This window comes from Rhopilema esculentum, chromosome 21 (assembly GCF_057945365.1).
Source record: "Rhopilema esculentum isolate cy_ngs chromosome 21, ASM5794536v1, whole genome shotgun sequence".
NCBI lineage: Eukaryota > Metazoa > Cnidaria > Scyphozoa > Rhizostomeae > Rhizostomatidae > Rhopilema > Rhopilema esculentum.
The window spans coordinates 2,054,283-2,082,217 of record NC_142835.1 but is presented as its reverse complement, the minus strand read 5'-3'; the positions used below and the strand labels follow the sequence as shown (position 1 = coordinate 2,082,217).

General features: G+C 35.6%; 2 protein-coding genes across 4 annotated transcripts; one reads left to right on the top strand and one right to left on the bottom strand.

Annotated features, from left to right (window-relative positions):
• Nucleotides 1-344: 344 nt before the first annotated feature.
• Nucleotides 345-27,800, bottom strand: LOC135684274 (uncharacterized). Of its 3 annotated transcripts, none has more exons than XM_065199764.2 (26): nucleotides 27,455-27,800; nucleotides 24,778-24,908; nucleotides 24,446-24,485; nucleotides 19,252-19,280; nucleotides 18,589-18,676; nucleotides 17,906-17,988; nucleotides 17,533-17,627; nucleotides 16,808-16,907; nucleotides 16,515-16,571; nucleotides 15,963-16,002; nucleotides 15,274-15,389; nucleotides 11,971-12,067; nucleotides 11,361-11,416; nucleotides 10,517-10,630; nucleotides 9,729-9,779; nucleotides 8,881-8,982; nucleotides 8,404-8,530; nucleotides 7,418-7,518; nucleotides 6,322-6,492; nucleotides 5,971-6,042; nucleotides 5,627-5,678; nucleotides 5,213-5,250; nucleotides 4,408-4,538; nucleotides 4,074-4,144; nucleotides 3,639-3,754; nucleotides 345-3,042 (listed from the first exon to the last, which is right to left on the bottom strand). In XM_065199764.2, exons 1-26 carry the CDS (start codon nucleotides 27,492-27,494, stop codon nucleotides 2,956-2,958), a joined length of 2,205 nt encoding a protein of 734 aa, XP_065055836.2. In that variant the 5' UTR covers nucleotides 27,495-27,800; the 3' UTR covers nucleotides 345-2,955. The 3 variants fall into 3 exon arrangements, with proteins under 3 accessions (XP_065055836.2, XP_065055837.2, XP_065055838.2); XM_065199765.2 differs by having other exon boundaries at nucleotides 3,639-3,724; nucleotides 27,455-27,799; XM_065199766.2 differs by lacking the exon at nucleotides 345-3,042 and having other exon boundaries at nucleotides 3,637-3,754; nucleotides 4,074-4,146; nucleotides 4,409-4,538.
• On the top strand, nucleotides 13,346-15,279 carry LOC135684286 (adhesion G protein-coupled receptor E2). Its single transcript, XM_065199782.2, has one exon. It carries the CDS (start codon nucleotides 13,419-13,421, stop codon nucleotides 14,754-14,756), a length of 1,338 nt encoding a protein of 445 aa, XP_065055854.2. The 5' UTR covers nucleotides 13,346-13,418; the 3' UTR covers nucleotides 14,757-15,279.
• Nucleotides 27,801-27,935: the final 135 nt, after the last annotated feature.

Below are 27,935 nucleotides of genomic sequence, written 5' to 3'. Positions count from 1 at the left end.
TGTTGTAATTGAGATGCTAGCAGGAAATTTGTCAAAAGTACCTCAAATCGGAGATTGTTTTTTCTGTTTACCCTGTAAGGCCCTTTTTGTTTAAGTCGGCGTGGCTGGAAATTGGAATACGTTTGGCAAAATCAAATACAAAGTGAAACCTACTCCTAAGAAAGGATAGGGGGAGAGATATCACTGTACTTTCTTCATTTGCCCTAAAGTAAGAATTCTTTAAATAGTCCCAAAATGTGTTTCGATCATCTGGGTTCCTGTTTCATACGAGGGAATGCACATACAATATTATTTCACATATTTTGCTGGTTTTTCTCAGATTTCAAATAACAGAAACCTTTCAATAAAAATCGATGGCTTTCTTCGCATCTTCATTACTATCATATTATCCAGGACCATAGTAGATATTTAATTTTCGTCTTATTCTACAAAGATATTTCTAATGAATCTCTACATTAATACATTCTAACTGGGCTTGATAACAACAAAAATAAATACCAAACACATTGCAGTAAATTAAGTATAAAATTTACCAAGTTCAGGCAAAACTTTCTAGTACCCGATTGTATGGACTGGTGCTGAGCATGCTATTTCGTAAAACCTTAAAGTTCCAAGGTTAACGTTTCTCTAACAGGGCTATTTGCTATCATATTATTCCTAGACCCCTACTCTTTTGCCATAACGTGTTCGTAATTTGCCATAAAAGAGTACATTTACGTCATGCCGGTAATAGGGACTAGAATTTTTAGTCCAGACCAAGGAACTAAGTTTAATTTTGCTAAACAAGTACCTTACTTTGTGAACCTCAGGGCTTTGTGAACCTTAGAGCTGACGCAATGCCGATTTAAAATTTTAGCACATCGCTGGAAAATTTTCAGTGGAATATAAGGGCTGCGCTGATATGATAAACCTGATTTTTAAATTATTGCTATTATGTGCCTTCGAAATTAGCCCCATCGTAAACCTTCCATTGTGCCCACATGTACTATAAAAATGAACCACTGGGCTGTACTCAATTGGCGACTAGGGTTGCATTTAAAGACGGGTGTAATCTAAGAGCGAGTTTCATATGCAAAAACGATCATTCGGAGAAGGATTACTCAACGGTAAGGGCAGACAAGGGGGTGGTTGGAGCTGGGATTTTTAGGCGTGGCTTAATTTGGAGATTTTATAGGTGGTTTAGAATATATATTGACCAACAGATTCTTCAACCTATAATAAAACTGCTGTCGAAACTATGATAACTTTAAATAAATATTTCATACCGTAGAAATATTCAGGTCTAAACATATCAATAAGAGATTTATCTTGTCTTGCCCAGTCCTGTTGGTGCTAGCCTAATACGTCCTAAAAACGCGGGGTAACGCAAAATCTCGAGAGAATTTTAGGCACATCTCAAGAAACTTGCTTGGATTGCTTCGACGGGATGAATCGACATCTCCGCTAAGAGTCATGGTAATGAATTACCCTCTACACTGAAATGATGGCATTATAAATCAAGCCCAAACTTTTTTAAAATTAATAACTATGAATTCATGAATAATGTCTACCGATGACAAAATAACGTTTTAACCGACTTCTTAAACAACAAATAGAATTTCAACTTTTAGTCGAAACTAAATAACACAAAATCGACACCAAACTTAAGGCTATACTGGTATCGCCTTCGCAAATTCAACAGATGAGGGAAAACAGAAGAGAAAACTATATGTAGATAGACGGGCGGATAAAAAGCAAAGAAACGGGGAGGTGACAAAAAAGGGAGTGGAGGCTTCAATGCTAGCGGATTGTGAGATGGTTGCTTCAATACCCTGCCATTTGCGAAGATAATAGGAGAATGCCAATAGCTGGTCGAAGTTAACTGTTTTTAATTAATTTAACACGTAAAATTACTTTATAAAATATTAGATATGAAGTCAATTGACTTAATTAAAAATTGACTACATAATATTGATGAATAAAAAATTCATTAACTTAAGGCCAAAACCAATATATGTACAGTATAATTGCAAGGAAACACAACATATGGCCTTACGCTCATTCAATACTTACAATTGTTTTAGAAGAAGTTCTTAACAATAATTTTGAATAGAGTAGTAGCAGCAGGGCTACATATTTCATCAGTGAAAGAGAAGGGTAGTAAAAATAATTTTGCCCAGGTAGTTGAGGAAGGGTACGTTGGGTTAGGGGGAGTGAGCCGCGAAAGAAATTCAAAACAGTTCAAATGTATGCGAAAATAATCATAAGGTGGAACAGATAACTATCATTAAGGTGGAACATGTAACTATTATCAAAGGAGCAGCCTGTTAGGTCTAATTGTTTGGCAAAATGTCATTTATCCTTAGATAAGCAGAAGTTACAAATCCCAATCTACTGAAATAAAAAATCAAGGTAATCTTTCCACTTTTTTGAATCTTTGCCGCTGTGTTATCAAATAAGGATGAATACATTCAAGCTACGATTCTGTTCCACTCCGACTTGGTTTGACCAAATGTTTTGCTATGGGGCTTACAGCAGAAAGTTTTACAGCGGCTCCAAGAATTCGACAGGTTATGGCAGTTTCCCCGATTCCATTTTAATGAAAGTCGTTGCATTTGATTTATTTTACAATTATTTTCGAGTTTATGGCAATAAAGTTTCATATAAAATCTTCACGCTCGACGATAACGATAACAAAAAAAGAATAAATATAAGTAGCAATGAGCGAACGAATAAATGAAATAAAAAATGAATTTATGCATTAAATTGTTCACCTTGCCCATTCAGGGGCAAAAATGAAATCCCCGTCAAAGCTTCTTTATATTTGATTACACTGGTTTCAAATATGGCAAAAAGGCAATTCTCTCAGATTTTCAGTTAAAATCTCTAAATTATATTTCAAGAAAACCGGATATCAACTATTCCCCTTACACAAAAATTTGCTGTCACCTGCACAGTTTCTAAAATCCCCTGCTTCTATGACTGTTTAAAGGAGAAATTTTTGTATAAAAATGCTAAGGTTTGTCGAGCATCCAACAAGACGTAGTCATGAAGATTCAAGACCTAAAATGAAAGGGAAACGTGAGTTAACAAACCGGAGAGGCTAACAGTTGGCAAGGAGCATTATAAACATTGAACAACTGCAATTAGTCTGACACAATAAGTCAGTTAGCAGCTAGACCTGCATGGCACGGCAAAATATAAGAAGATAAAAGAATGGTTGCCCGATGATCACATTTAGCATGAAACTCAGAGTAGAAGTTTAAAACCGTCCTGTTGTTTACACCAAATAGCGTAAAAAGTAACCTATCCGCATTTTTATCTTCTGTTTTCTCTCCGTATATTTAGATAATAGTTAAAAACAAGCAATTATGTTCTAGTCTCTTGGGTAGCATTCTGTAGTTGAATTGAAATTTGTCACTTATGCAATGCCCATTGATTAAGGTATTAGAAAAGCAAATTATTGTTCGTTATAATTTGGCCTACTGTACTCTACAAAACGGCTGTACACATGGAGAAAAGCGTGATAGGCAACGTCTAAAATCGGCAAAACAGGACCATTGTCTCAGAACAAAACCACAGTGAAATTTCAAGCCTTACTGTAAAAAATATATAAGTGCTGACCAGAAAAGACTGTTGATGACAAATAAACTACAAACCGGGTCTCTGAGATGCTGAAGTTCTAGAAGATCCTCGAGATTTAGCTCAATTGTGTCTAATTTTGGGCCCTCGCCAGGAAGTGGAACTAAAATAGAAAATTTAACCTTCAAAATCCCTGATGAAAAAAAAGAGAAATTGTGTTAAATTTTTTATTCTTGTTCTGAGTTCTGGTACCAAATAGAAGTAATAAATAAGGGTTATAGACGAAACTATCATACCGTAAATCATCGAATTGGCCCCCTCTCGAAAAAGCCCCCGTCCAAAAATATCAAAAATAAATAAGCCCCCAGGGGGCTAATTCTAGGATTTACGGTATTTGGTGGTAGCAGTGTCCACCCTTGCTTATCATTTCATAAATAACAGAAACAATTGATTTCAGGAAGGCAGGAACTACCATATATTTTAACTTTATTCTTCAAAGGAAGAATACTAACCTCTGTAATGTAACCCAATCTTGTAAATGCCAGGTTGCGTTGAAACCACAGTGAAGTATATATTGTTTTTCCTAAAAGGAGGGTAAAGGATTTCTGTCATTCAATGGAAAAATTAAATTGGCTACGTTTTCTGAACAAGAAACAGTCTCAAAAAAATTGATGAATTTCAAATCCAACAACGGTCAAAACATTTATTTTCGACAAGGATCATTGAAAATCCTTTAGAAAGATAAAATTAAACAAATCAAGCTATTTGAAAACAGACAAATAGAACATCACACTAATGAAAAACATTTAATATTGTAAAAGCTGAACAATATCTCGAACATCAAACCTTTTTTCTGGCACATTTCTGCTTTCTAAAATTAGCCCTTCTTTTTCCAGAGTAAGAAACGAGAATTTCAACGGAGCAGTTGGTGTTCTTTTTTGCTGCAGTTGTTTCGGCCTGAATGCCAATGGCTCATCCTAAAGATGAGATATAAAAGACATAAAAAATTGTGAAGATTGTGAACATTCAAGGGAGAATTCCCTATGATAATGCTTTTCCATCGATTCGTCGGGAAAATAGGAATTCGTGAGTGCAGCAGAACAGGATTTAAGAAAATATACTAAAAGAAAGTTGAGCGACTGACGCAACCCGGGTAGGACTTGAATCAGATCTGTGAAACAGTACGTTGTACGTCATTGTTCGGCCAACTTAGCTATTCGTCATTTTTCCATATTCAAGTCGAAATTCGTGTCACAGTGTCACTCAATAAGAATTCAATTACAATACAGGCCACTCATGGCAGCCAGTGGTAAAAAGCAGCTTCTGAGGATGTGTGTTATATTTAAGAAAAATATGAGAAAACAGCCAGTCTCTTTGCTATTAAGCCAACCGAAAAAGAGTCGGTAACTGACTAATTTGACCTCACAAAAATGATGCGACATCCAAAGTATTTCGGTCGGGCCGAAAGCAAGGACGGATGCAAAATTCTTTAAGAATGCTGAGCAGCAGTTGAAAAAAATCAAACTTTGCCGACAAATTTTCACATTAAAAACATAATGGCAAAGAAAGTCACTGATAAAATTTGTTCATACATCCTAGTCTTGGTTCAACCATAGCTAAGCACGGGCAACAAATAAGAATTAAAACTCACCATAAATACTGCTTTATGTCTAACGTCGGCCAGATATTCTATGACAAAGACAAAGAAGAACAGTAAATAAATAAGTTATTTTATCAAACAATGTTCTATCAAAAACAATGCCTGGAGAAATAGTCTTCGAAAGTAGATTGTATTTAGAAAGAGTAGTTTGCTAAGCAAAAATGATCGTGAGACAATTAGAAGAAAAAGATAAACGCATTTATAGTAAAAATTTAAGAATTCTGATTTATCCATTCGTTCACAGAAGTATTATTAAACCCCAGTCAATTGTTGTTCTGAGGGTGAAAGGGCAGTAGTAGCTAGAAAAAAGGCAGAAACTAGAAGGATCAAGAATAAAGAGGGTATTTCAGAAACTAGAAATCAAGCTTTTATTGTCGCGTAATTAATGTTTATACTCGTATCTACCTTTGTAGGCTTCTAATTGTTCGCTGAGAAAATCACCATGCCAACAGAGAGTCTAAAAATTGAATAAACGTTGGTAATATAGTGGTGGCTTTCGAAGAAGTCAGGTTAATTACCTAGTTATAAGTACTCTAATGTACATGAAACAAGAGATTAAGATACCATATATGACGGCAAATTTGAAGTGGTGTGCTATTACAAGAGATCTGAAATGAAATTGCGGGTATGTTTTTAAATACAATATTAAATAGACTTCTCACGTTGACTTTGGTGGTAAAAAATTGGTCTTGAAAACCTTCCACTAATTAGAAAATATGATTTATGGAAAATAAATTCCATGCTCTTACCTCGTAGACAGATTCTAAACTTTTCAACTCCATATTTAATTTATCATATTGAAGCTCCTGTTGCAATAATTTCTGCAAATAAAAATAATGCATGTTTTAAGTAGGTCTCAAACTTGCCTTGCGGAGCAGCTTGGCTTTCGACAACAATTCTCAATCAACTATCAGTAATAGAAGGTTGAAATCTGTTGCTGTCTGGAGTCATGAACAGGCGCAGTCATGTTTAAAATTGCCTAATGATCCGTTCTGTGGAGTTTCACAACATAGAAAGTTTGAATCAAAGATTAAAATTACACATGTAAACAACTTTTACAACGAGGCTTGAAGAATGTTAAAATATATACTGATATTGACCTCTTTAACTGAGCAAAGAAATTCTTCTTCTGCATATTTCGAGTCCATATCTTTCAGTGCATCCAAATGTGATGCAGCTAAGCCATACAACCTCCTGATTTCTAAATCCTCATGAGTTTCTGCTTTTTTGAGCACTGAGACCAGAGTTTTTTCTTGAAACAACGCCGGTAGCTGGAATATATAATAAAAAGATGAATAAAGGAGGAACAAAGGTTTGATCAACAAATATAAACAAATAACATGCAATTTCTATGTTGTCGCCACTCAGTTAAAAGTCTTGTCAATATCTCTTCCTCATTCAACATTGAGAAAGGAAATACATTTTCATATAGCCACTTTGCAGAAAGCAAGAGGACTTTTACTGGATGAGCATTGTATTCCCCTTATTTTATGTATTTGTCTAAAACTTTGAACATATAATTGAGTTAAAGGCAGCTACTGTTTTGCAAAGGTAAAATTTAGGAACTGATCTAGAGGTAATAATCTCGGTAGTGAAAGATTGAAGAAAATTGACGGAAATCAAGAGGTCAAACCGATAGAACCACTAATCCTGCTCATTATTTTTCTTTTTCTGCAACCTAAAGCTTAAGCCTACCACACAACTATGACCTTAGGGACAAGAGGTTTACAAAATGTTACTGAGAAGTTTACTAATCCAAAGATCACAAGAACCTATCTTATGTACTTATAAAAACGGTTAAATTATGATGTTTGTGCATTTGAAATAATGAAAAAAGTTTACTTCTTCTGTCAACTGTCTAATGGCAACTTAAACTGTGTCCACCAAGTGAGCCTTTTCGAATTAGAATTCCAACTATTCCAACATTTGCATTTCAAAAATGTTTTAAAAACACATTACATTCCTAAGTTCTCTATTGTGAAATATATACCGTTGCAACATTACTACACCTATCATCTAGCCTCAATGACGTTCTGAAATGTATCATAAAGTTCATAACAATAATTATAATAAAGTATCTTTACAACATATAACTCAGAAAATCTCTATCCCTTCCTTTCTCTAGCCACAAAAACCAAAGAATCTAGATAAATTCCCAGAAGAAAATTTCTAAAGGACCATTGTCTATTTACTTACTGCTAAAAACAAAGTGATGAGGATTTTGCGGCAACGTTTCCTCAGAGCTGGGACACCTCTTTCGATTGTTTGTTCCAGTCCCGGGCATTCATTCTTTAAATCTAAAGAAAATATAAAAAAAATAAAGTTAAAAGTTCTTTGTCTATGAAGATAGTGCAAGGAAAAGCTGTTTTTGAACTTTATCTTTCAGGAAAATTCTACTACGTGATGGGATGTTTTCTGCAAAATCAAACTCTTTTGGACATAGAATATCTCTCCCTCTATTGTAACTCTCCCTTTTCCAGAATCTTGCAATCTTGGACACTGCTGCCCCCCCCCCTTTCAAAGTTGGTTGATACACACTTTAATAGCAGGGATGTCAATACTGAACTGGGGAGGGGGGGGGGCAACATAATCTATCAAGAATTCTAGATTCGATTTCCATATAATTCAGAGCCAACAAACGACAATATGAATAACATTGATAAGAACAGCGTGGAAACCAAAAATAAATAGCAAAGGAACGGAGACCATTTTTGCAAGCCTACCACCTTTATATGGTACAAAAAAATGGATAACAGGGTTATACATCAGGAGCCTATACAATTCGTTTTTGTCCCACTTACCTACAAAAAATTGGGCACAGAAACTCAGAATACCTATAAACAGACATATTGAAATTGATGCCATTTCAAGGCATTCCGTTTGAAAGAGAGATACACACCAAAATACGCCGATTTATATTATACCAGCTGCAATTGTGCTGGTGGGCTTGAAACTGACCATTGACTGGGCATGATATTGGCGAAAAGGATTCGTCAACCGTCAGTTGTAAACAAAAGCAACGAAAATTACATGAAACTAAAGTGATCACGCCAAAAGCAAACGACTCCCAGCAGATGCTGTCTTTAAAAGAAAATACGATTTTTACGGCACCGCTGGATGCGTGGAGTCATTTCTATTTTAAATACGATTATGTCATTCTTCTTCTGGCTCTTCAAACATACCTGATGCTTTGTTCCATCGACTAAATATTGGCAGCTCTACGGAAAAGTCTTGGCCCATTGGAGGAGATGGCATTGGCTGACCAATGTCTTCGAGAATTGCCTGGAGTTTATCGTCTTCTTCTAAATACTAGTGAGTGAAAAGGACGGCAATTCAATGGTTTGAAATATGCATGGTTTGACGAATTGTTAGCTTATCTTATATTATAATCTAAGGTCTCTTGAAAATGTTTGTTACATTCATATAGATAGCAAAGCGATCAAATTGCAAAACTAACTGTTAAATTTAGAATAATGTGGATAAATTTAGAATAATGCGGTATTCATTGACGGAATCTGATCATATTTTGCAACTGCAGGCAGAAAAATGTCAACACCTAAAAATTGCAATCCATCTCTTATTTAAGAGAATGATGTGCCACAAGCACTTAGTCTAGCGCCGCCAATATTTAGTTTCTCGTAATAATGTAGACTACGTACCAGCCTTTCTTTGTATATGTACAATAGTTCATACATCCGATACATTTCTCTCACTGTGATTGTGATATAAGTGTCCTTGGGCAGTGAAAGGTATTGCTCTATCTGAAAAAACAAGATAATGAAATCGTCCAAAAATTGCTCGAGAAATACAAACAATTCTCAATGTGTTTTGACTGTGTCCAAACCAATATCATTGTTATACTTTTTGGAAAGCTTATGGGGCAAAACCTTTTCCTTCAAGATACACAAAACCGACTTCTCTATGCAGTCAAATGATAACTTTTTGTCATACAGGTGTTTTTAAAAAAAATAATACTGAAACCTTCCAATCTTTTTATAAATTGTATGATAAAATAAAACGACATGGAATGAAACACTGATTATATAACAATTTCAAAATCGATAAGCAGGCAAGTTCGTCTTTTTATTTAGGAGTTTCAGAATCAGTTTACATCAAAACAAAGAACCCCGACTTGTGTAGATAGAATGAGATCGTTTTATCCCTTGGACTCTTGAACTAGGTGAGAGATTGGATCGCTGATTGGTAAAAAACAAAAGAACCAAAACACACGTCCTTCTTCCCTTCATGTTATTTTCGATCCACACCTATCAGACATTTATACACTGAAGAGTGTCGGACGAAAAGTGCGTCAAAATCCAATGTTTCGGCTATTTCATGCCATCGTCAGATCATGTGGTACCTGGATTGTTTGTAAGACGCCTCTAAAGACATTTAAAAATGAGACGTCGTAAAGGTAGGATGATGTGAACGGGATCCTGAAATTACGAAAGATTGAAGGTGTCTTGTGAAAATGAATAAGCGTACACACTGCAACCCTGCAACGTACCTCAAGATATGAGTGAAAATCAACGACGTCACATAAACTGCGCAGGAAAACCTGAAAAGAACACAAACACAAAATGCAGCGATTACAAAATGTATGTTCCGGGTAGCAGCATTTCAAAGATGGGGTGAAAACAAAAAGGAAAAAAGGGTAATGCTGTTTTTTGGGGGGAAAGCTAGGACTTGTTGGGGTGACAAATATGAAAAGAAGGTAGGTGCCTCACTAGGAATAAGAAAGAACGAATTAAGAAAATGATTCAGGGTTTAAAATAAATGAACAGGCACAAGGAAGGACAGTAACCATCAATATTTTTCCCTTCTCGTTAAACGAAAGGCCATTCTATCGCATTTCGAGAAGATTTACATACACTAAGTACATTGCTATTGACAACAAGACTATCTGCCCTTGTCCGATTGCAATATTCCTAGCTTTTATCCAAGCCCGTGATTTGTTCGGGAGACAAAACTATCAGTCCTTTTCTTCGAAATAAAACCGTCTTAAACCAAATCAGTGTTGCGGGGTCATAGCACATGCGCATTAATAAAAATATTCGCATAGCTGTTTTGTTTGGGACCACACAAGTCTTGAGCTTCCTGCCAGGGATTCAAGTGATAATGCGCATGTGCAATGACCCCGAAACGGGGGCTAGTACATGTCTGGAAGACGGGCATAATTCATCTGCCGAACAAGATGTCACTTTCATCGTATCATGTAACCGGAACTAAACATTGGAAGTATGGGCAGTATATTGATAACAGTAAGAATTGGAGCACTAGAGTAGAAAAACAGACCTGCAGCTTTTGCTGTCCTTCAACCACAAAAGATTCCAGCGGCCTGAGGTAATCCTCCTTTAATGAAGGTCCACCTGTTAGCTTGTTGCTCATGGCCTGTAGGATTTTCGCAACCTGTCAATGCAAGACATTCAGCTATAAGTCCATTTCATTCTATTTAGTTTATTTTCAATAAAAACCAAACAAATCAAAATCAAAATAAACATTACAGGGGTGGACAATTCGGTCTTCCTCGCACCTGGGATGACCGGTTTTTATCCCCGGGAGACAGCTAATCGTTACACAGGGTAACCAACGGGCGACCAAATTTTTACTGAAAATGTCCACCCCTGTCGCCAGAGCTCCGTTTTGGGAGACCCTGGGCCATATGTGGGAGACCACTGAAAGAGCTGCTGGTCTCACACCGGGGGACCACCTTTTTACTGGAATTGTCCAACTTTTCATTAAAGAAATTTAAAATTATGTCTTTCTTTGGCAAAAAATTCTTCAAGAAACATTTCTCATGTTTCGAAAATTTAACTTTAAAGAGTTTACTTAATATGCAGTACTCAAATCTAAAAATATTAAACAAATTTTAATTTAACGAATACCCAAGCCACTAAAAGTCAATAAAGAACAAAGTGACGGAAAAGGAAAGCTTTATGGGGGAAAGCGTACCCCTATTCAAAGGATATATTTCTCCTGTTATTGCCCCCCCTCCGTCAAATATCTACGTGTACTACCTTGTCGGTCTGTTAAAAAGACGTGCAAAATAAATCTCCAACAGCCTCGGAAGCAACTGATTGGCTGATTACCTACTTAGATAGCCAATCAAATTAAAACATCCTCTGGAGATAATACTTACCATTACTAAATTTCTTCTGACTTTTGGTCTGGGCTGACACGTAAGTAGCATGTGGGCTATAAAAACAGATATGTTTCATGAAACATTATGAAGCATTTAAGCTTACTTTACATTAGAAAAGATCAAACTTGGTAAGGGGTCTCTTGGTTACATATAATCAAATACGATTGAATTCACTAAACTTTACACGGCTTCCTGGTTCTGCTTTGTGTCCATTTGTGGGTAAACAAAAAGAGAGTGTTAGGTATTTTTACATTTTGGATCTAGCACACTGTCTTTACTCACAGAGATTTTTCAAACTTCATCTGTGATTACATTTAGTGTCCGTGAATAGAAGGTAATTTCAAAAAGGAGAAAAAAGGTATGATATTTCATTTCAATTACAACAACTGCAGTTTAAGACCATTTTGAATAGTAATTGAAGCAAAGTTTTAACTTGCACAACATTGCAGGATCCTGCAATTAAAACACGTGGCTAATTACTTCAGAACAATTAATATTTAAAGCTATTTCGAACAGCTGGATTTGCAAAAGATTTCATCAAAGATCACGTTTCTGTCGATTTTTAATTAAGAACGAACGAAATACCGAGATTACGAAACGCACTTACCATGAGGAGAAACAATGGCTGGGTTGATAAAACGTAACATGAAGAAACCTCCGATTAAGCAAGTAACTGTTTCTGGTGCAATGTTTTGGAATTTTTTCTGCAAAAAACATGTCGAAATTTAGAACACTCATTCTAAAAGTCCAGTAATTCTCACAATATATTTGTGGCAGATGAGAGAGAAATTACCCAAAACACCAACTGACTGTTCAAGATAAACGTCAACTGGTAGAGAGAATCGTCAAAGAATTCATGTTAGAAAATGTCAGAAATTTCGGAAGCATAATGTCAGCAATGTCCTTTTTGAAACAGAAAACGGCTGACAAGTTATGCACTAGTATAAAGCCTCGGGGAGTAACTGACAACCAGGCACTCCGGGCCCTGTACCAAGGAAACATTTATTCGAGGTGACCATGTTTCCTGGCCAGTCTCCTTTTAAAACCCCATCTACACTATCGTTCGCTCCGTTTTTGCTTAGGCATGATACCCCTTAATTCATAGCATTTACACTTAAGCAAAAAGAAACGGAGCCAAATTTGACCCCGTTTACACGTGAGTAAAGGGGACCAAATCTTTATGTGAAGTATGCGCAGTGGCGCAGCAATGTCAGACATTTTCAGAGTTATGCTTCGCTCCAATGGTGGATCAAGCCGCGTTTTCAATTGTAACAAAAAAGATCCGTACGATTTTGGAACAGAACCAAAGAGATTCGCTTTTTAGCGAAACGAAAGAAGAATGGAGCCGCCCCCAAAGAAGCATGGAACCAAGATACCTAGAATAAACGCAAGACCTATCGTCGCTTTTTCAACCATGTAGTTCCGTTCTTTTTTTAAAAAGTTATCTCGCTGCCTTTTTACTACTTTCCCAAAAATTTGAAAGAAGGAACTTCTGAGAATAGGGACAAGGTGATAAATTTTATTTTTTTCTCATTACAACGGTAGGCCTCTGTTCTGTGCATCGTGTTTGGTGATCTTATTCAGACAAATCAGCTTTCTGTAGTAGTCTACAACCCCGCCACCCTTTCCAACGAGCTTGCGATCAACGACAACATAATCTATAATTTTTGCTTCAAAGAACCTTAATATAGGCTTGTAAATATTACACAAGGTAAATTTTAGAGTGCTTTTGAAATAGATCCGGTGATGTTATTCTGTGTTGCCTGGGACAATATTGGTTTGCAAATCCAGACTTTAAGCGATAACCTAAATGTGGAGTAAATCAAAGCTAATGCGGTAATTAAGCCGTACTCCATATTTCAGCGGTTTTTAAAATATTTGAGCAAATAAAAGACGTTTTACATCCATTCCAAAGGGTTGCGGAGACAAAAATTCTGTAAATAGGCAGAAAAAATTTTGCACAACAGCAAAAATTGCACTGTGACGTTCGGTATGGCAAAAAGTATAAAAGAAAGTCAATCTCATAACGGAGTCATTTTTCAAAAAGTGAACTGAATGAAGCGCGGGACGGAACAAAGCAAAAAGAATTGCGCGGTGATGGGTTATCAATATGTTGTAAGGATGGTAGGAATAGCATTTATTTTGCTATTACTACCAAATGTAACGAGAAGCGATAGGCGTATAAGAGAATGCTTCAGAAGATCTTTCGAAGAGTACAACGGAGGAACGTTAGCTCCACTTACGAAGACAACACGTAAACCAAATGAAAATGAAAATGAAAAAGAAAATATTGTCCCAGCTCCTGCTAACGATTTAATTAATACCGTGAACGAGGTAGCTCGAAAAAAGGCGGCAGTAGCATACTGCAAGAATATCAATGCAACAATTGCCGCAGACGGATCAGCCTGCATCATCATAACACGGTACCTGAACGAAACACACATGTGCGTTACAAAAGAAATGAAAAAAATCATTGTTATCAATACCACCGAAATTGTCAACAGCAGCCATATGGTTACGCTAAGCATTGTGGGAAACACAGTTGGCTCTCTGTTTCTGTTTGGACTCATTGCAACATACTCATGCTTTAAAGATTTACAGACCTCATATGGAAAATATATAATTATGCTTTCAGTGTTGATATTATTCAAAAACATACAATATTCTACAAGCTATTACGTCTATACAAACCCTGTAGCCTGCAAATTAGTAGCAATAACTTCTCATTGGTCACTCCTAGCAATGTTTTCATGGACAGCATGCATGGCCTACGACCTACTACGTACGTTTTCCCGTGTACGTGTCCCATCACCCGTTATCCAAAAACGGCGTTTCAAGCTTAATACAGTGCTGTGTCTAGGCACATCAACCGGCCTATGTTTCATGTGCCTCGTTTTAGACCTGGCTAGCAACGGTCGCTACATAGGCTATGGGGTAACGGGAATGTGCTTCGTGTCAAATCCTTGGGCAAATTTAATCTGTTTCACGGCTCCAGTGGGCCTCGCTTTGATTTTTAACTTCGCGTGCCTTTGTGGAACGCTATATTTCATTGCAAATGCTAGGAACAGATCAAAGGCTCTCTTTCCACGTGGTAAAAACAGCAGAGCAATGCCAGAAGCAAGCTTGACTATTATGGCAATGAAACTGTCACTTGTCCTTGGTCTATCGTGGGTGATAGGATATATAGGTGGGATCCTTCAAAACACAGAACTTCTGTATATTTTTCTGTTTTTCGACTCGTTTCACGGAATGTTTTTGTATTTTGCATTCTGTTGTAACAGACGAGTCTGTAGCTTCTATAAAGAAATATTTGTTCACAGCAAGCTGAGGATTGGCACCCTGTCGACGACAAGGTCTGGAGAAGGGCTATACACAAAGGAAACAACTGTCTAGCGAAGGGGTATTGCAAATCTTTTCGTTTTCTTAAAAGAATGCATCTCTGAAAAATTGCGAGGAATCTCAGACAGTGAAAGGGTTGCAATTATGTGACAGAGAAAGACTGGGATGATAAAACTGTTGAAAACAGGCGAAAAGAACCGAGTTGATTTGTATATACGTATACACTTCGTTTATCTTGTTGTTTAGGAGCATTTTGCAGTAAATAAAACTGAAAGGTGGCAAAGTGAGATTGAACTGTAAACTGTGCGAGCATAACATGATCTGAACGAACTCTTTAGCACGTCCTTACCGCACCATTATGGAACAGAATCCTTACAGCAAGGTAACAGGTGTCCCATAAAGTAGAGAACCATTTTCAAAAGATGAAAAATTAACTACACTTCCACCAGTAAAATGAAATAGACGACGAAAGACAAGCGCATACAGAGCAACACTGGATAGAACGTGCAACGGAATCGCAAAAGCTCGCGGTTGTTTCAAACAATCTACTAGCATTAACAAACAAACATACCTCGGGTAGCTGCATTATTGCTTTGCACAACCATCTGATACCATACGGCACGCAGTGCAACGAGTTGACGATGGCATCAAGAAATTTTGAAGATATATTCTTTATTTCATTTATTCGTAAATCAGAAGTTAAGGTAAATATATAATCCAAAGCTTGACGCAAAAATAATAAATAGATATAAATATATTCAATTTCAGCATCAACATACCATCAATAATATTAAAAAGCTACAATGTAACAACAGTTTTTTTGTTGATTGTCGTTGATGACTTCGATCGGTCATAAGATCACAATTATGGATAAGAGGCAAGCCTCTCTTGCATTGGGCGTTTTCTATCCGCAAAACAAAGTATTCTGACCTCAGCATTTTAAAAGTCTACATTCGGGGACTGGATTTTGTTCAATGAAGGATGCTAAGATTCTTCATTACATCTATAAATCGAGCCACTAAACAGTTAAAAATAATTGAGTTTGAGCTTACACCAGTTTTTATCTTCTGAACAATATATCAATCAAGCGTTTACGACTTTCAAGTGAGAGCAAATCTTCTATTTACATAAACTCATCTGTGATAAAAGATAACTTTGTAGCCATTTAAAGCTTTTCTATTTGACAATGATCATGCTATGATAAAATATGAAATAAGCTGACAAATTCAAGGGATTAGTAAAAAAACGACGAAAAGATATTCATTGTGTATATCTTCGAGACTTCCGGGTCTTGTAATGCCTGGAGTAGGAAAAAATAGTTATATTTTCATTAATCTTAATCTTTTACAATCAAATTAATTAACTAAGAATACGGTGTTTTGCAAATTTGACTTGAAATGCAAACTTCAATGCATGATATTATATAACGACGTTTATTTGAGTGTTTTAAAACAAAAATTGATCTCATTAACAAACTCACACATTGATTCCCCTTTGTACTGAAAATCGTGATGAAAGATGTCTTAAAGAAGCAAACAACATAAAAACCAAATGTAGAGTTATTCTCGAAACGTCGTACATATTTTTCATTCGTGGACAAAGTTGTTATTTAATTGTATTAATTTTTGCTCAACACAAAAACCACTTGCATGGTCCTAGCATAACCTCTCTTCCTCCAAAACCTATCAACGAATGCTTGGTTGGAACAAACTAAAACACCCTAAATAGTTCTATAAAATGACTTACATTTCAAAAGGCCTGAAAAAATCAAAAACAAAATGCTAAAAACGTCTTGCTGTTAACACTACTTACTTCTTCGATGGGTATGGCATAATTTTCATTTTCCAATCCTCGTACTTCAGCGTAAATCTTAAATAGATAAACACAATGCAAGTATACTGATTATCGTTTAAGAATTATCTTGTGCGTGTTTTTAGAAAGGATTGATCCAAAAACCCAGTGCGCTAAAAAAAATTAGGTCTTTACATCATAATCTACATGTTCTGATATCTACCCTGTTAGCTGTTAACTGTAACCTTTTTTCAAAGGATCACCAGTACTTGAACTAATATGATTTGATGGATTAGAAACCAACTCAATCATACCTTAGATGGATTAGCATCCAAAGACAATAGATGGTTTGCAGAGAAATCTTGAATCAAGTCACCAAGAGTTGCTTTAAGATATTCTTGTCCTGGACCTCTCCTAGAAATCAAGAAAATATTTAGGATCAGATAAATATCCTTAAGGTTAAATATATCTGGATTTTGATTTTGGAAGCAGCAACACTTATTTCGTCCCTATGGCAATTGCAAAAACTGCTATTGATTTTTTAACGGTAAAAATATAAAACAAATTGGAAAAAAAAACTAAACATTTAAAGAAATACTTGAGCATTGCGTCTGACATGCTTCAGAGTATAAAACGTCAGAACACGCTAAGAAATATATATACTAAGTTGAGAATCGAGTAGGCCAATCAGAAATGTAAGCATTTGACGATAAAGATTGCCCAATCAGTGTCGCTTGCCTGTTGACGGAATTAACAATAGAGTCCAAGGGCGCAAGCGAACTCCTTCTGTTACACAATAGTGGTTTTTCATTTCATACAGAATAAGACATTAAATAATCATTTATTTGCCATTTTATTGCATCACGTCAAAATCTAGGAATAAATTTAGAAATAATAAAATCACCAATAGCAATACAATACGAGCAATAGTGAGGAAAAAGATTGGATGCAGATTTCCTCAGAAGATTCCAAAATCTGAAATCCCTTGCTTTGTCATTAAGAAACCCGAAAGTATAAGAAAGCATAATCGCTATATTACCTTGTGTACGTGGTCATCATTCGAGAGATTGCCGTGTTAGCTCTCAGCAAATTGTTGAAATCGTCTGTTTCGTGAAGTTCCATTTTAATAGCAATCTAGATTATTGAAAAATAAAATGAAAAATTCTCATCATGAGAAAGTTTTAGTTCCGGATAAGTTTATATTTCAAACTAACCAGAATCTTGCAAATAATGGTTTGTATCCCAAAAGAGCGATTCTGTTAAATAAAGTTAAAAAACATTTAAATGCAAGGCTGCACAATTCTCTTGCTAAAGAGTAGTCATTGGACAATTATATCCTTTTGCAGTTTCTGTGTGAAAACAATACAATCCATGCCCACGGAAGGAAAGATCTAAAAAAATATAAGGCATACCTCAAACATTCTTAGCAAAAGATGTTCCTCTCGAGCTTCATACTGATTTCCATATAGGCTAAACATAACAATTTTCAGGAGCTCTAAAACAAGACATAATCGCAGTTTCAGCAAGAGAAATTTTCATAAATGTAATTGGGCCTAAGAAGGCAATTAATTGATGAATTAAGCCCATTTTTAAGCAAAGGAATAGAAACTTTTAAATACACATTGAAACTTTATTCGAGCTTAAATTTGACTTCATTAGGTCAATCTGATTTAGAAAAGAAACAAGGGTTTTTCATTCAAGACTCTTTTGAAAAGTTTTAAACAGTATTATACAAAAATTAAGTAAAGGGCACAGTCGGTCACAGTGGATTATCAAACATCTACGAAAAAGCTAGTAGCATCAATGTCTAGACGTCTGAAACGAATAATCAGATGACATAAGGCAAAGAAGACAACTTCTTGATTTCAAACAACAACTGCTGCTTTTTCCCTGCTTTGTGATAACTTTCAACACTCGCTTATGAAGACACTCTCGTATTAAAAAAATTATTGCAAAGAAAATTTGGCGATACAAAATTTTTCTTTTCAATTCAACCTTACGTTTTAAATTTCAATGCTAAAGATTTCGAGAACCACAACGTGCTTGGACCCTAAAATATTGCAGCATCGGATCGAATTTAAGACATTAAGCTCACCGTCAATTTCGTTAGGGAGTACAATCCTTGCCAGCTGTGCCATATATTCGGGTTTACTTTGCAGCAGAAAGAAAAGGTTTCCAAAATGCTGCAAGGTAAACAAAAGCTTAGTTTAGAAAACGTTTTTTGAATAATCACTCAGTAATAGACAATCTTGATGTGACGTTTCTTAAATATTTTTGCAGGTGTTACTTAATATTTCCAGAAAAGTGTGAAAGCTCGTAATACATCCTACAGCCTGAATTGTTCCAAACAGATTTAACACCAATATATGAAAATTAAAACTTCGTTGATAGAAGGTTTTTTATGTTAACGTTTATGTTAGTTTACAGTAGCAAAGTTTAATATATGAATTATCCTATTACACTTTATTTCTTGTATTCTGTTATATTCAGTTATTCTTTAATACTACATAATAACTTACTTTCTAGCCTTATTTAAATATAACAAATATAACAGCCATTTCCTGGCTGGGCAGAATGGAGGGTTTTCGTTCATGTTTTCAGCTCTCATAGTTGGTTTCTTAATATAAGGAAACTTTGTGGAACAAGACTTTTTTTTACAAACGTCGAGGTGACTATTTAAGAAGAGACAGTATATCTCGTATTGTCCTTAAAGTTATTCTGATTTCTGCTATTCTATGATAAAGAAAGGCTAACATACCTGTCGTTGCAGGTCATCTTTTAGCACCCCTGAAAAAGAAAACCCATACGTTAGGTTGATTTTTAGATAAACGCCAGATTACTGGCTCATGTTAAAGATTAAAAGCTGATAATTTCTGTCCTGTAGTATTAAAACAATGTGTTGCCTTTATCAAAAAAGGTACAATGCTTATCGTAAAATCATTTTGAAATAGATTAAATGTTGAAGTACAGCAAACAAGATTTCTCTCTTTGACACCGTTCTGGCTATCTGCTTATTATTAAGCAGCGTTTTCTAAGATCACGATCATGAAATAGTTTTTCGAACTAATTGCAGGTGATAAGCGGCTGGTTTGGAACGAGGTGGGAAATTACTTACATCCGGGCGGACTTTTCTTTCTACGAACAGTTACTTAATTAAGCAGAAATCTTAAAAATGGGAGGTGCAATCAAATGTGACCTCGAGTTGCAAAGAAAAAACAGCTGCTTTGGAAATATCTTTGAACAATTATGATCAAAATAGACAAAAAGTTAATTTTAGTCAGCCGGTACAATCTGCAAAATTTTATCATGCAAAGGCAAACAACAGAAACAGTTTGTTGAGGTTGAATGACAAGTAGGGTGCTCATTTTCTCCAACCAAGTGGCGATCAAATCAAAAATATAACATGTATTAAATGGCCAAATATTCGTTTAAATCGCAATTCCTTTTGCCACAGGTTTAGGACGAAATAAGAGAAGCCATTGTTGTTTTATTGCACCACAGTTGTTGGATTAATCTTAAGAAATTTGACCCCAAATGTGAAATCCAGTAAAACAATGAGTGGAGTTCTACATACGTGTTTGACATAGTGAAATTCGAAGGAGCAGGAGAGTATGTAAGATGTTTATAATATTGAAAAATGAATATGTGATTAGAATATAATGTAAAGAGATTCGGGTAGAAACTGGCAAGCATCAAGAAGAGATTATCTGCGGCAACCGAGCGGACAAGTCATTATTAGAAATAAACCCAGAGATTTATTTAACGTCCAGTGATATCCAATTTGTGCAGTGATAAACCGTAATTGTCCAGTGATTAACTCAAATTTTCTGTAGTGATAAAACTACAATTGAGAGATTTTGTATTTTAAAATAAAGATTGCAGCAACTACCTGTAGACACAAAAAGCTGATATAAGAGCATTAAAAATGACAACGAAAACCTAACAATAACAATTGCTATACTCTGTTCTCGAGATCATGTTTAAAAACCCAACCACTTTTTGCAATCTTTTTTAAAAGTTTGGTTGAATACGTCAGGATACTTCCTAAACTACAGACATAGTCATGGAATTTTCAAATGGTAAAAACCAAAAATTTTGAATATGTGCAGTGATAAAAAATTCCTTAAAATAAACCCAGAGAAAACCCCTGATATCTAAACTGTTAAATAGGCCTTTGTCTTCGATAAAAATTATTTGAAGGTCTTAAAAATGCAAACTCGCAACTTTGAGATGTTATTGCAACCGATGGGACAGTAATAAAATGAGGTACTATTAGCAAACAATAACAAAAACACCCTAAAGGCCTTTGACTTCCATAAAAATTCATTGAAGGTCTTAAAGTGGCAAAGTCGCAACTTTGAGTGCAAATTTGCCTCGTACCTCTGCCCCATTAACCGCCGTTGTGGCAAAGTTTCTGCTGTCGCTGTTCTAACTGTGGAATTTGGATGAATGTAATCTAGCCTACAGACTGATCTGTATGTGTTTCGGGCAAATCTTGATCTCTTATCCAGCAAAAAGTGAGATGAAATAGGGAAATAAAATTGGGAGGTAAAAGAACGGGTCCAAGATAAATGTTGAACCTCCACAACCTCTTCTGCGCAAAATCCGTGAATCCGTGAGAGTAGGCTTACTTTGCTTAATAGAGTAGGCTTACAGCCTTGAAGGAAACGTATTTACGTCATTCAGTGACTCTGCATTGATTTCGTCTTGAATCAAAACTGGATTAAGTGACCAATTTATTCTTGTAATTTTTGAAATGGCTTATGGCATTAGTTAAATATTCATCAGTAATAAGACAAGAACACGTGAAGCTGCGTGAGTGTTTATCATATTTACAACCTAAAAAGTATCTGCGAAAAAATTCTAGAACGCATTTCTTGCTCTTGCCAAATGCCTCTCATAGTGGACGTATTTTGGGGAGGGGAACTGAGAACTAGCCCGTGATAGTGAATTGTTTACTATACCAGGGTTCTTTATAGCAAGATAATATAACAAAACTGAGATGTTCTAACCAAAATTGCTCGAATCATCTCCCCCTCCGCAGGCCGTTTCCCGGTGAAACGGGCTCTGTTTTGGGATGAGCAGGCCTATCTTTGGTATATATTTGCGAAATGGTCTATTTTTGGCTTTGTGTTCAAATGTTAAAACAAGGCTTCTGTTGTATTCACCTAATGCATGACAGAACTAGAGCCAAATGTTTGACTTTAATTTGACTATCTTAGTTCCAAGATATTGTTTAAGACTTAGTCGTTTCAAAGGGGCAAAGTTATCTCAAGAGAATCAGAGGCAGGTTATTTTAGGAGCCTTCTGGGAAGCTTCATTGACCTCCACATGCTAAAAATACGCAATGATGAAGTCGCAATACGACCAAACGAAGTTCTTATTGCATGACGTGTTCTGTCGTGATTAAAACGGGTGATAAAGTAGTTTAAAATTAGGCAGGGATTTTAACCTAAAGCTCTTTCAAAACACATCATAAACCTATCCGTTACATAGCAAATAGATCTGAAAAGTAAGGCCATATTGTCAAAGAGATCAGGAAAAGATTGGCATAAAAATCTCCTAACATTTCTCGTGATACAGAAAACAATGACTTTTTTCTATCTATCTTTTTTCAGATAAAAATGAGTCACGAATTAGATAAACTTGGCTGAATCTTAACTATTGCACCCCTGACATTGTTTTGGAATTATGGAAGGTGCCTTTATAAGAGTAAAATAGTTCACTAAACTAAGTTCTGCATATGCTCAGTCTGCAATTGTGAATATTCAACTTGGTTTTGTTGAAAGTACATATAGAACAACACATTAATTCTGACTTGTTTCTTTCTCAGCACATTAATCCTGTCTTTTGTCATAGCAATTGAACTTGCTTTTTTGGTTATAAACAATGAAGAAGTCACAGCCGACCTTAAAAAACTTGCCCTGAAGATGTCTGTCTCAGCACCTATTTCATTGATCCTAGAATTAGCCCCCTTGCAGATACCCCCTTGAATAAGCCCCCAATCTGGAAGATAACCATTTTAGGTGTTCAGCAGTGAATGAGGAAAACCAAATTAAACAAGAAATTGACAAAGAGACCATCAGAAGACAATGAGCCAGCCATGTAGCTGCGGGGGGGGGGGGGGGGCAGGGGGGCTGTGCCCTCTAGATGAAAATGTTGACAACAACTTGCCCCCTCCAGCTACAGTTTTTCCAAATGATATTTTGAAAACTTGGCATATCTTTAACTCCATGACCTTGATTTAGTCCAAATATATCTGTTTATTATATGTCTGTTTTCTTGTTTTAAATCCTGCCCCCCCCCCCCCCTCAGCAGGCCTTGCCCGGAAAGGCGCTCGATCGAGCGCGCGCGCCTAGAGCGCACCCAAAAAAAGCCTTGGAGAGCGATTTATAGAGCCCCTCAAAACGTAAAAACAATATTAACACGGAGCAAAATAAATTTTTGGAATTTGTTGAATCAACTTGATCAAGCATAAACAATCTTCCCAACAGACCGCAATATTATGATTTGTGTAAGATTACCCTTTGAGAAAAAATTCAGCAAATTCGACGTTGGGTTTTCGATATCATTTTTAATCTAATAACCCTCTAATAACCATCAAGAATACAGGCCATCAAGCGTATTCTCCGGCAGATTTATTTGATTTTTGAGCAAGCGTTAATCTTGTATTGAAGTAAATATTATTTTCTGTTTTTCTTAATAACTTAAAATCGCCTGTGCAAATCAGCGATCACATTTCCGTCCAAATTATCGCATTGCTTTTCATTTGCTTTTGCGAGTAGTAGATGTTCTAGCGTTTCTTATAGAATGGATAACATGAAAAAAGGAAACAAAGTTAAATGTTCGATTTAAAGCCATGCGTTTTGATGAAGCAATATGTGAAGCTGAACATAACAGTAGTGATACTGACACTGATAAAAGCTCATCGCATGATGGCAACTTACATATCTAGAAAAATCTGAACAATTTTGCGACTTTGTTCTGTTATATTTACATAAACATAGTGTTTGTTGCATGTTTTGTTATTTCATGTTATGGTGCTTTCTGGTATCACCGTTGAATTTCATATTTAACATTCTTCCGAAGCTTTTGATATGAAGCTCTCGAAGGATGCTCTCAAGGAAATTTACTTAGAGGTGCGAAATAGAGCGCCTAGAGTTTCTAAGGGGATTTTTTTATGGAGCACCTTCATTTTACTTAGAGCAAGGCCTGCCTCAGGTATGGTTCTTTTTCGAGTTTGCCCCCCCCCCCTAGCTGACATCTTCAGCTATGTGGTTGCAATGAGCATATCAATAAATTGGAACTAATATATTTTGTCCTTTGATTTATTCTATGGTTTGATATTTTAGCAAGGGTTATTTAGCTAGAACTGAAGTGAACTCTAAAATCATAAAAAACTACAAAGATAAATATTTATAGTGCAGCTTGGAGATGGTTGTTGAAAGCCTCCCTTTTAATTCACTACCATTTGAAAACTGTCTAGATTAACAAGCCTCCAGGGGGCTAAATCTAGGATTTATGGGTAGTAATGATAACAGCCACTTCAGCTGCTAAATAGTCTTGCCAAAGGGATTGAATGTCTGCCCAATTATTTGCTGAATTTGTAACAACTGTTGATATGTAAATAGCCATTCCAAACATGGAGGCCAATTTTATTTGTCTTGACAGCTCAAGCTTCCCACAGGGTTCTATAAGCATTTGATACCATCAAACATGTGTGTGTTGCTGATTTGCATGTTACATAAAAAAGATGATAAAGAGACATCTTGCCTAAAGGGAACATCAATCCTTGAAGTAGACCTCAATAATAGTAGTGACAAAAGAACCATTACTGATATTTATCAATTTTCACCACAGCAAGCAAAGGCTCATTATATTAATCTTCCTTAGCACTGAATTCATAGGGCTAAATATTATCATTGAAAAGTACTATGGAAATTTTTGTATACCTGCTCTGTGGTGACCAAATGACATCCTGTCAGGAAATTCCTATAAAAGGAGCATAAGAATCAAAAATAGAAATAAATGAAGACACAGACAAAATAAAGACATACTGTTAGTAGAATAATAAGGAAGTAGACAAAAATATTCTGCTTTAATTAAGCTTTTACTCCAGGTTCTTTATTAAACAACTTGAGTTACAACAATATAAAGGATAAAAATATTTTGTTCTTAATCTAGAAGCATTGGATAATGGATCTTGTTTTGTAAAAAGATAAAAGAAAGTATCACAGAAAGCGGATTTACCAAGAGTCTTAGTAGCTGCTTACTAAAATCTTACCTGAAGAGAAATTCTGTGGTTGATCAAGAGTGCAATCTTTTGATCAAAGAAACGAACTTCCCTCTCTAATTCAAAATTCTTCTTGCATCTTTTACAAATACTTGCCTTGATGCACTGCAAATGCTTTCGCACTGAAAAACATAGAAAATAGTTAGCACACTGACATAACATACTTAATGGTTTCATAACTTTTTACTGTCAAAATAACTTAATTTTGTCGAATAACAAATCAAGTTTGACATAATAAATCTATCAAGCCTGAACCAACCCCAGTTTGGAAGACTGTACATATCTCACTCAATTCTTACTGAAGAGGCTGCCAGAAGGCAACAAAATTCTAAAAACAAACTATTAATGTGTAAATGTGTTTCTAATTATGGTTTTTTCAACTCGATAAAGGTATGAAGTTACCTTAATATTTCTAAATTTCTATTTCTTAAATATGGAGATAAGGCCTGCTAGCATTTGAATATCATATAATATCCAAAGAAAGTGGACACAAACAAGTAAACTATTTGCTGACAATCTTGCTGTTCTAAAGGAGATATCATAAAATATTTTTAATAAACAAATTTAACCATGTTTTTGATCAAGTTACCCACTCAAAAGTGCCCTATCCAGGAAAAAACATATTTTTTTAATCAAAATGTTTCCCCTAAATGCCACAAAATCAGCACTTGCTCACTATTCATATATTTCTACTTTAAAACTTTGCTATTCACCCAGAAAATATCAAATTATTACAACAGATAAGTTAACTTTCTGGAAATTAAGACTTTTTTAATCTTTAACGATCAAGTCAATAATAATAATAATAATAATCTACCATATTTATACAGGATTACTTTTCAGTAAAGGTAATACTGCTATCAATAAGGGTCCTGTTAAAATAAAAGTTTGTGAAGTAAAAGGTTCAAAATTATAAGAGATTGAAGTTAAAGCTTAAAAAAATTTGAAAGGTTAAAGAAGTTACACTACAGAAGTTAAAAAAGTTACACTAAAAATCTAGATTTGTGTCCCTGCTGGTTGCTTTAAATCTCAAAAGTGATTTTTCAGTTTGCAAGCTATTGGGTAAGTTCTTAAAAATCTTTGCACCCTGGAATAAGAAAGTTTTACGCCCCGTTTCTGTCCTAACTTTTGGAATGACTACACTTTTGTTGTTTTTTGCAGGTATTCACTGTGCCTTGTGCCTTGTGAAGTGATTTCCAAACGCTTTTGGCGCTATGCCGTTTAAGCATTTGAAAATAATTTCAAGGGTTACTAAACTTAAGCATCACAACAGATGGTTTAGAGATTTTAAGGCCTGGTTTGACCCTTGCAATCCATAGCAGGTCAATAGACGGCATATTTTGGCTGCATTGAAACTGGTGAATTGGAACAGACCACAAAAGATCACCAGAGAAAAAGATTTGGGTTGGTTGCTCACAAGGGCAAACAACTTTGGAACATCTCTGGTGCATAAGTGCCAATCAACTTTTGAAGAATGTAATATACATATCTTTGAAATTTCTTGGTCTTGATACCTTTTTAAGGGTATTGTTTTTGACTATGACTCTGAAGAAGTCTTTATACATGATGTGTGAAGGATGAGGTTATGAGCAGAGATGCAAACTGACTTGATTCAGTGACTCAAAAAAATGATTTAATAACAGAGGAATCTGAACTACACAACAAACACCACAGACTCAAACACAAAATTGAGAAAAAAAATCAGATTTTCTATATTGTACTATTCAGTTCATTTTTGAAATGATCAAAGTATAGATTCCTTCAACTAGATTTTCTTTATATCTCTCCCTCAAGCAGGTGATTTAGTTTAAAAACTATGGTCCCGGAACCATATCTTCAGCCTGAAATTTTTCCCACAAGGCTAAAAATAGCAGAAATGTAATTTTTATTTTAAGAGATTTCTTGATCTATATCCTGCATATTGACTTTCTATGACTTTTGAATGATAAGAAACTGGGAACCTAAGGTTTATAGAAAAATTAACACAACTCTAAATTAAAAATATAATAACTTCAACGTACATTAAATAATAATAATTTTCTTTGAAATGAGATTGGATATACAGGGACAAGGGCAGATATCTTGAAAGAGCATCCAAAATATTTAAAATCTGTTGGCGTCAATTTAAGGATGTTTATTGTAACGTTGATCTTCGGAGACGTAAACTAGAATATTGCATTATCGTAAACACTTTGTTAGCTGACTGAGCTACCTGTTAGAGGAGAGTGTTAGACATCCTGTCAGGAATTTATTAACTCTCCTCTTCTGACAAACATTTACGTGACTTAACGTCAACAATAAGATAGCCACACATACTCCCCGGAAATTCTTATTTGGATGTAAATTAACGTGTACCCCTTCAAAAGTTACATTTACCAGAAAATCATCTTATTCGTATTTGATAGTAACTCTTCCCTGTAAACATCACCCGGATATGATCAACAACCTCTCAGATTTTCAAATTCCAAAGACCCGCCATTCGAAAAGTTTCGTAGGCTAAATGTGATAAGAAGTAAAAACACACTACATCAAATATTTGCCCATCCAAAATATATGAAACGGGTACCCATAAATTGTTTGGAAGCTGAATTGGCAGGTTTGCGTGCCCATGAATTCAAGCCTGGCGAAGATTATCAAATATCGGTGCAAAAGCATTGCGAAAACTTACGCTGTATTAACTTATCTGTTTCATCCAGTGATAATGCCATGACTTCAAATGCCCTTGAATATCCCCTCACATTGGCTCAGTTCCTCGTGTCCATAGGCATGAGAGAACCAAAAACAACATGTACATGTATGTTTAGGCCAGGTCACACATGGCTGCAGCCTACTTAAATGGTATGCTTGCAAATGTATGAAAGATTAAAAAATGAAAACTTGTCTTGCTATATCTAATAAAAGATTTCAGACTACCCTAACTTTTCTCCAACTTGTCATTCCTGCAAATAATTCGGTTCATGATCTATGACCACTACAACCAATTTCTTCTAGGTTTTTCAGCTAAACAGCATCTGTTACATCGACCGAGCTTGAACCCAACCCTCGTTCTCGCCCTTTTCTGACCGCCCATGAACATGTACATTTTTCTCTGAAGCTAACGCTTTTACCATAGTTTTTACCGAACCCTCCTTTTAAGTTCTAAACAATTA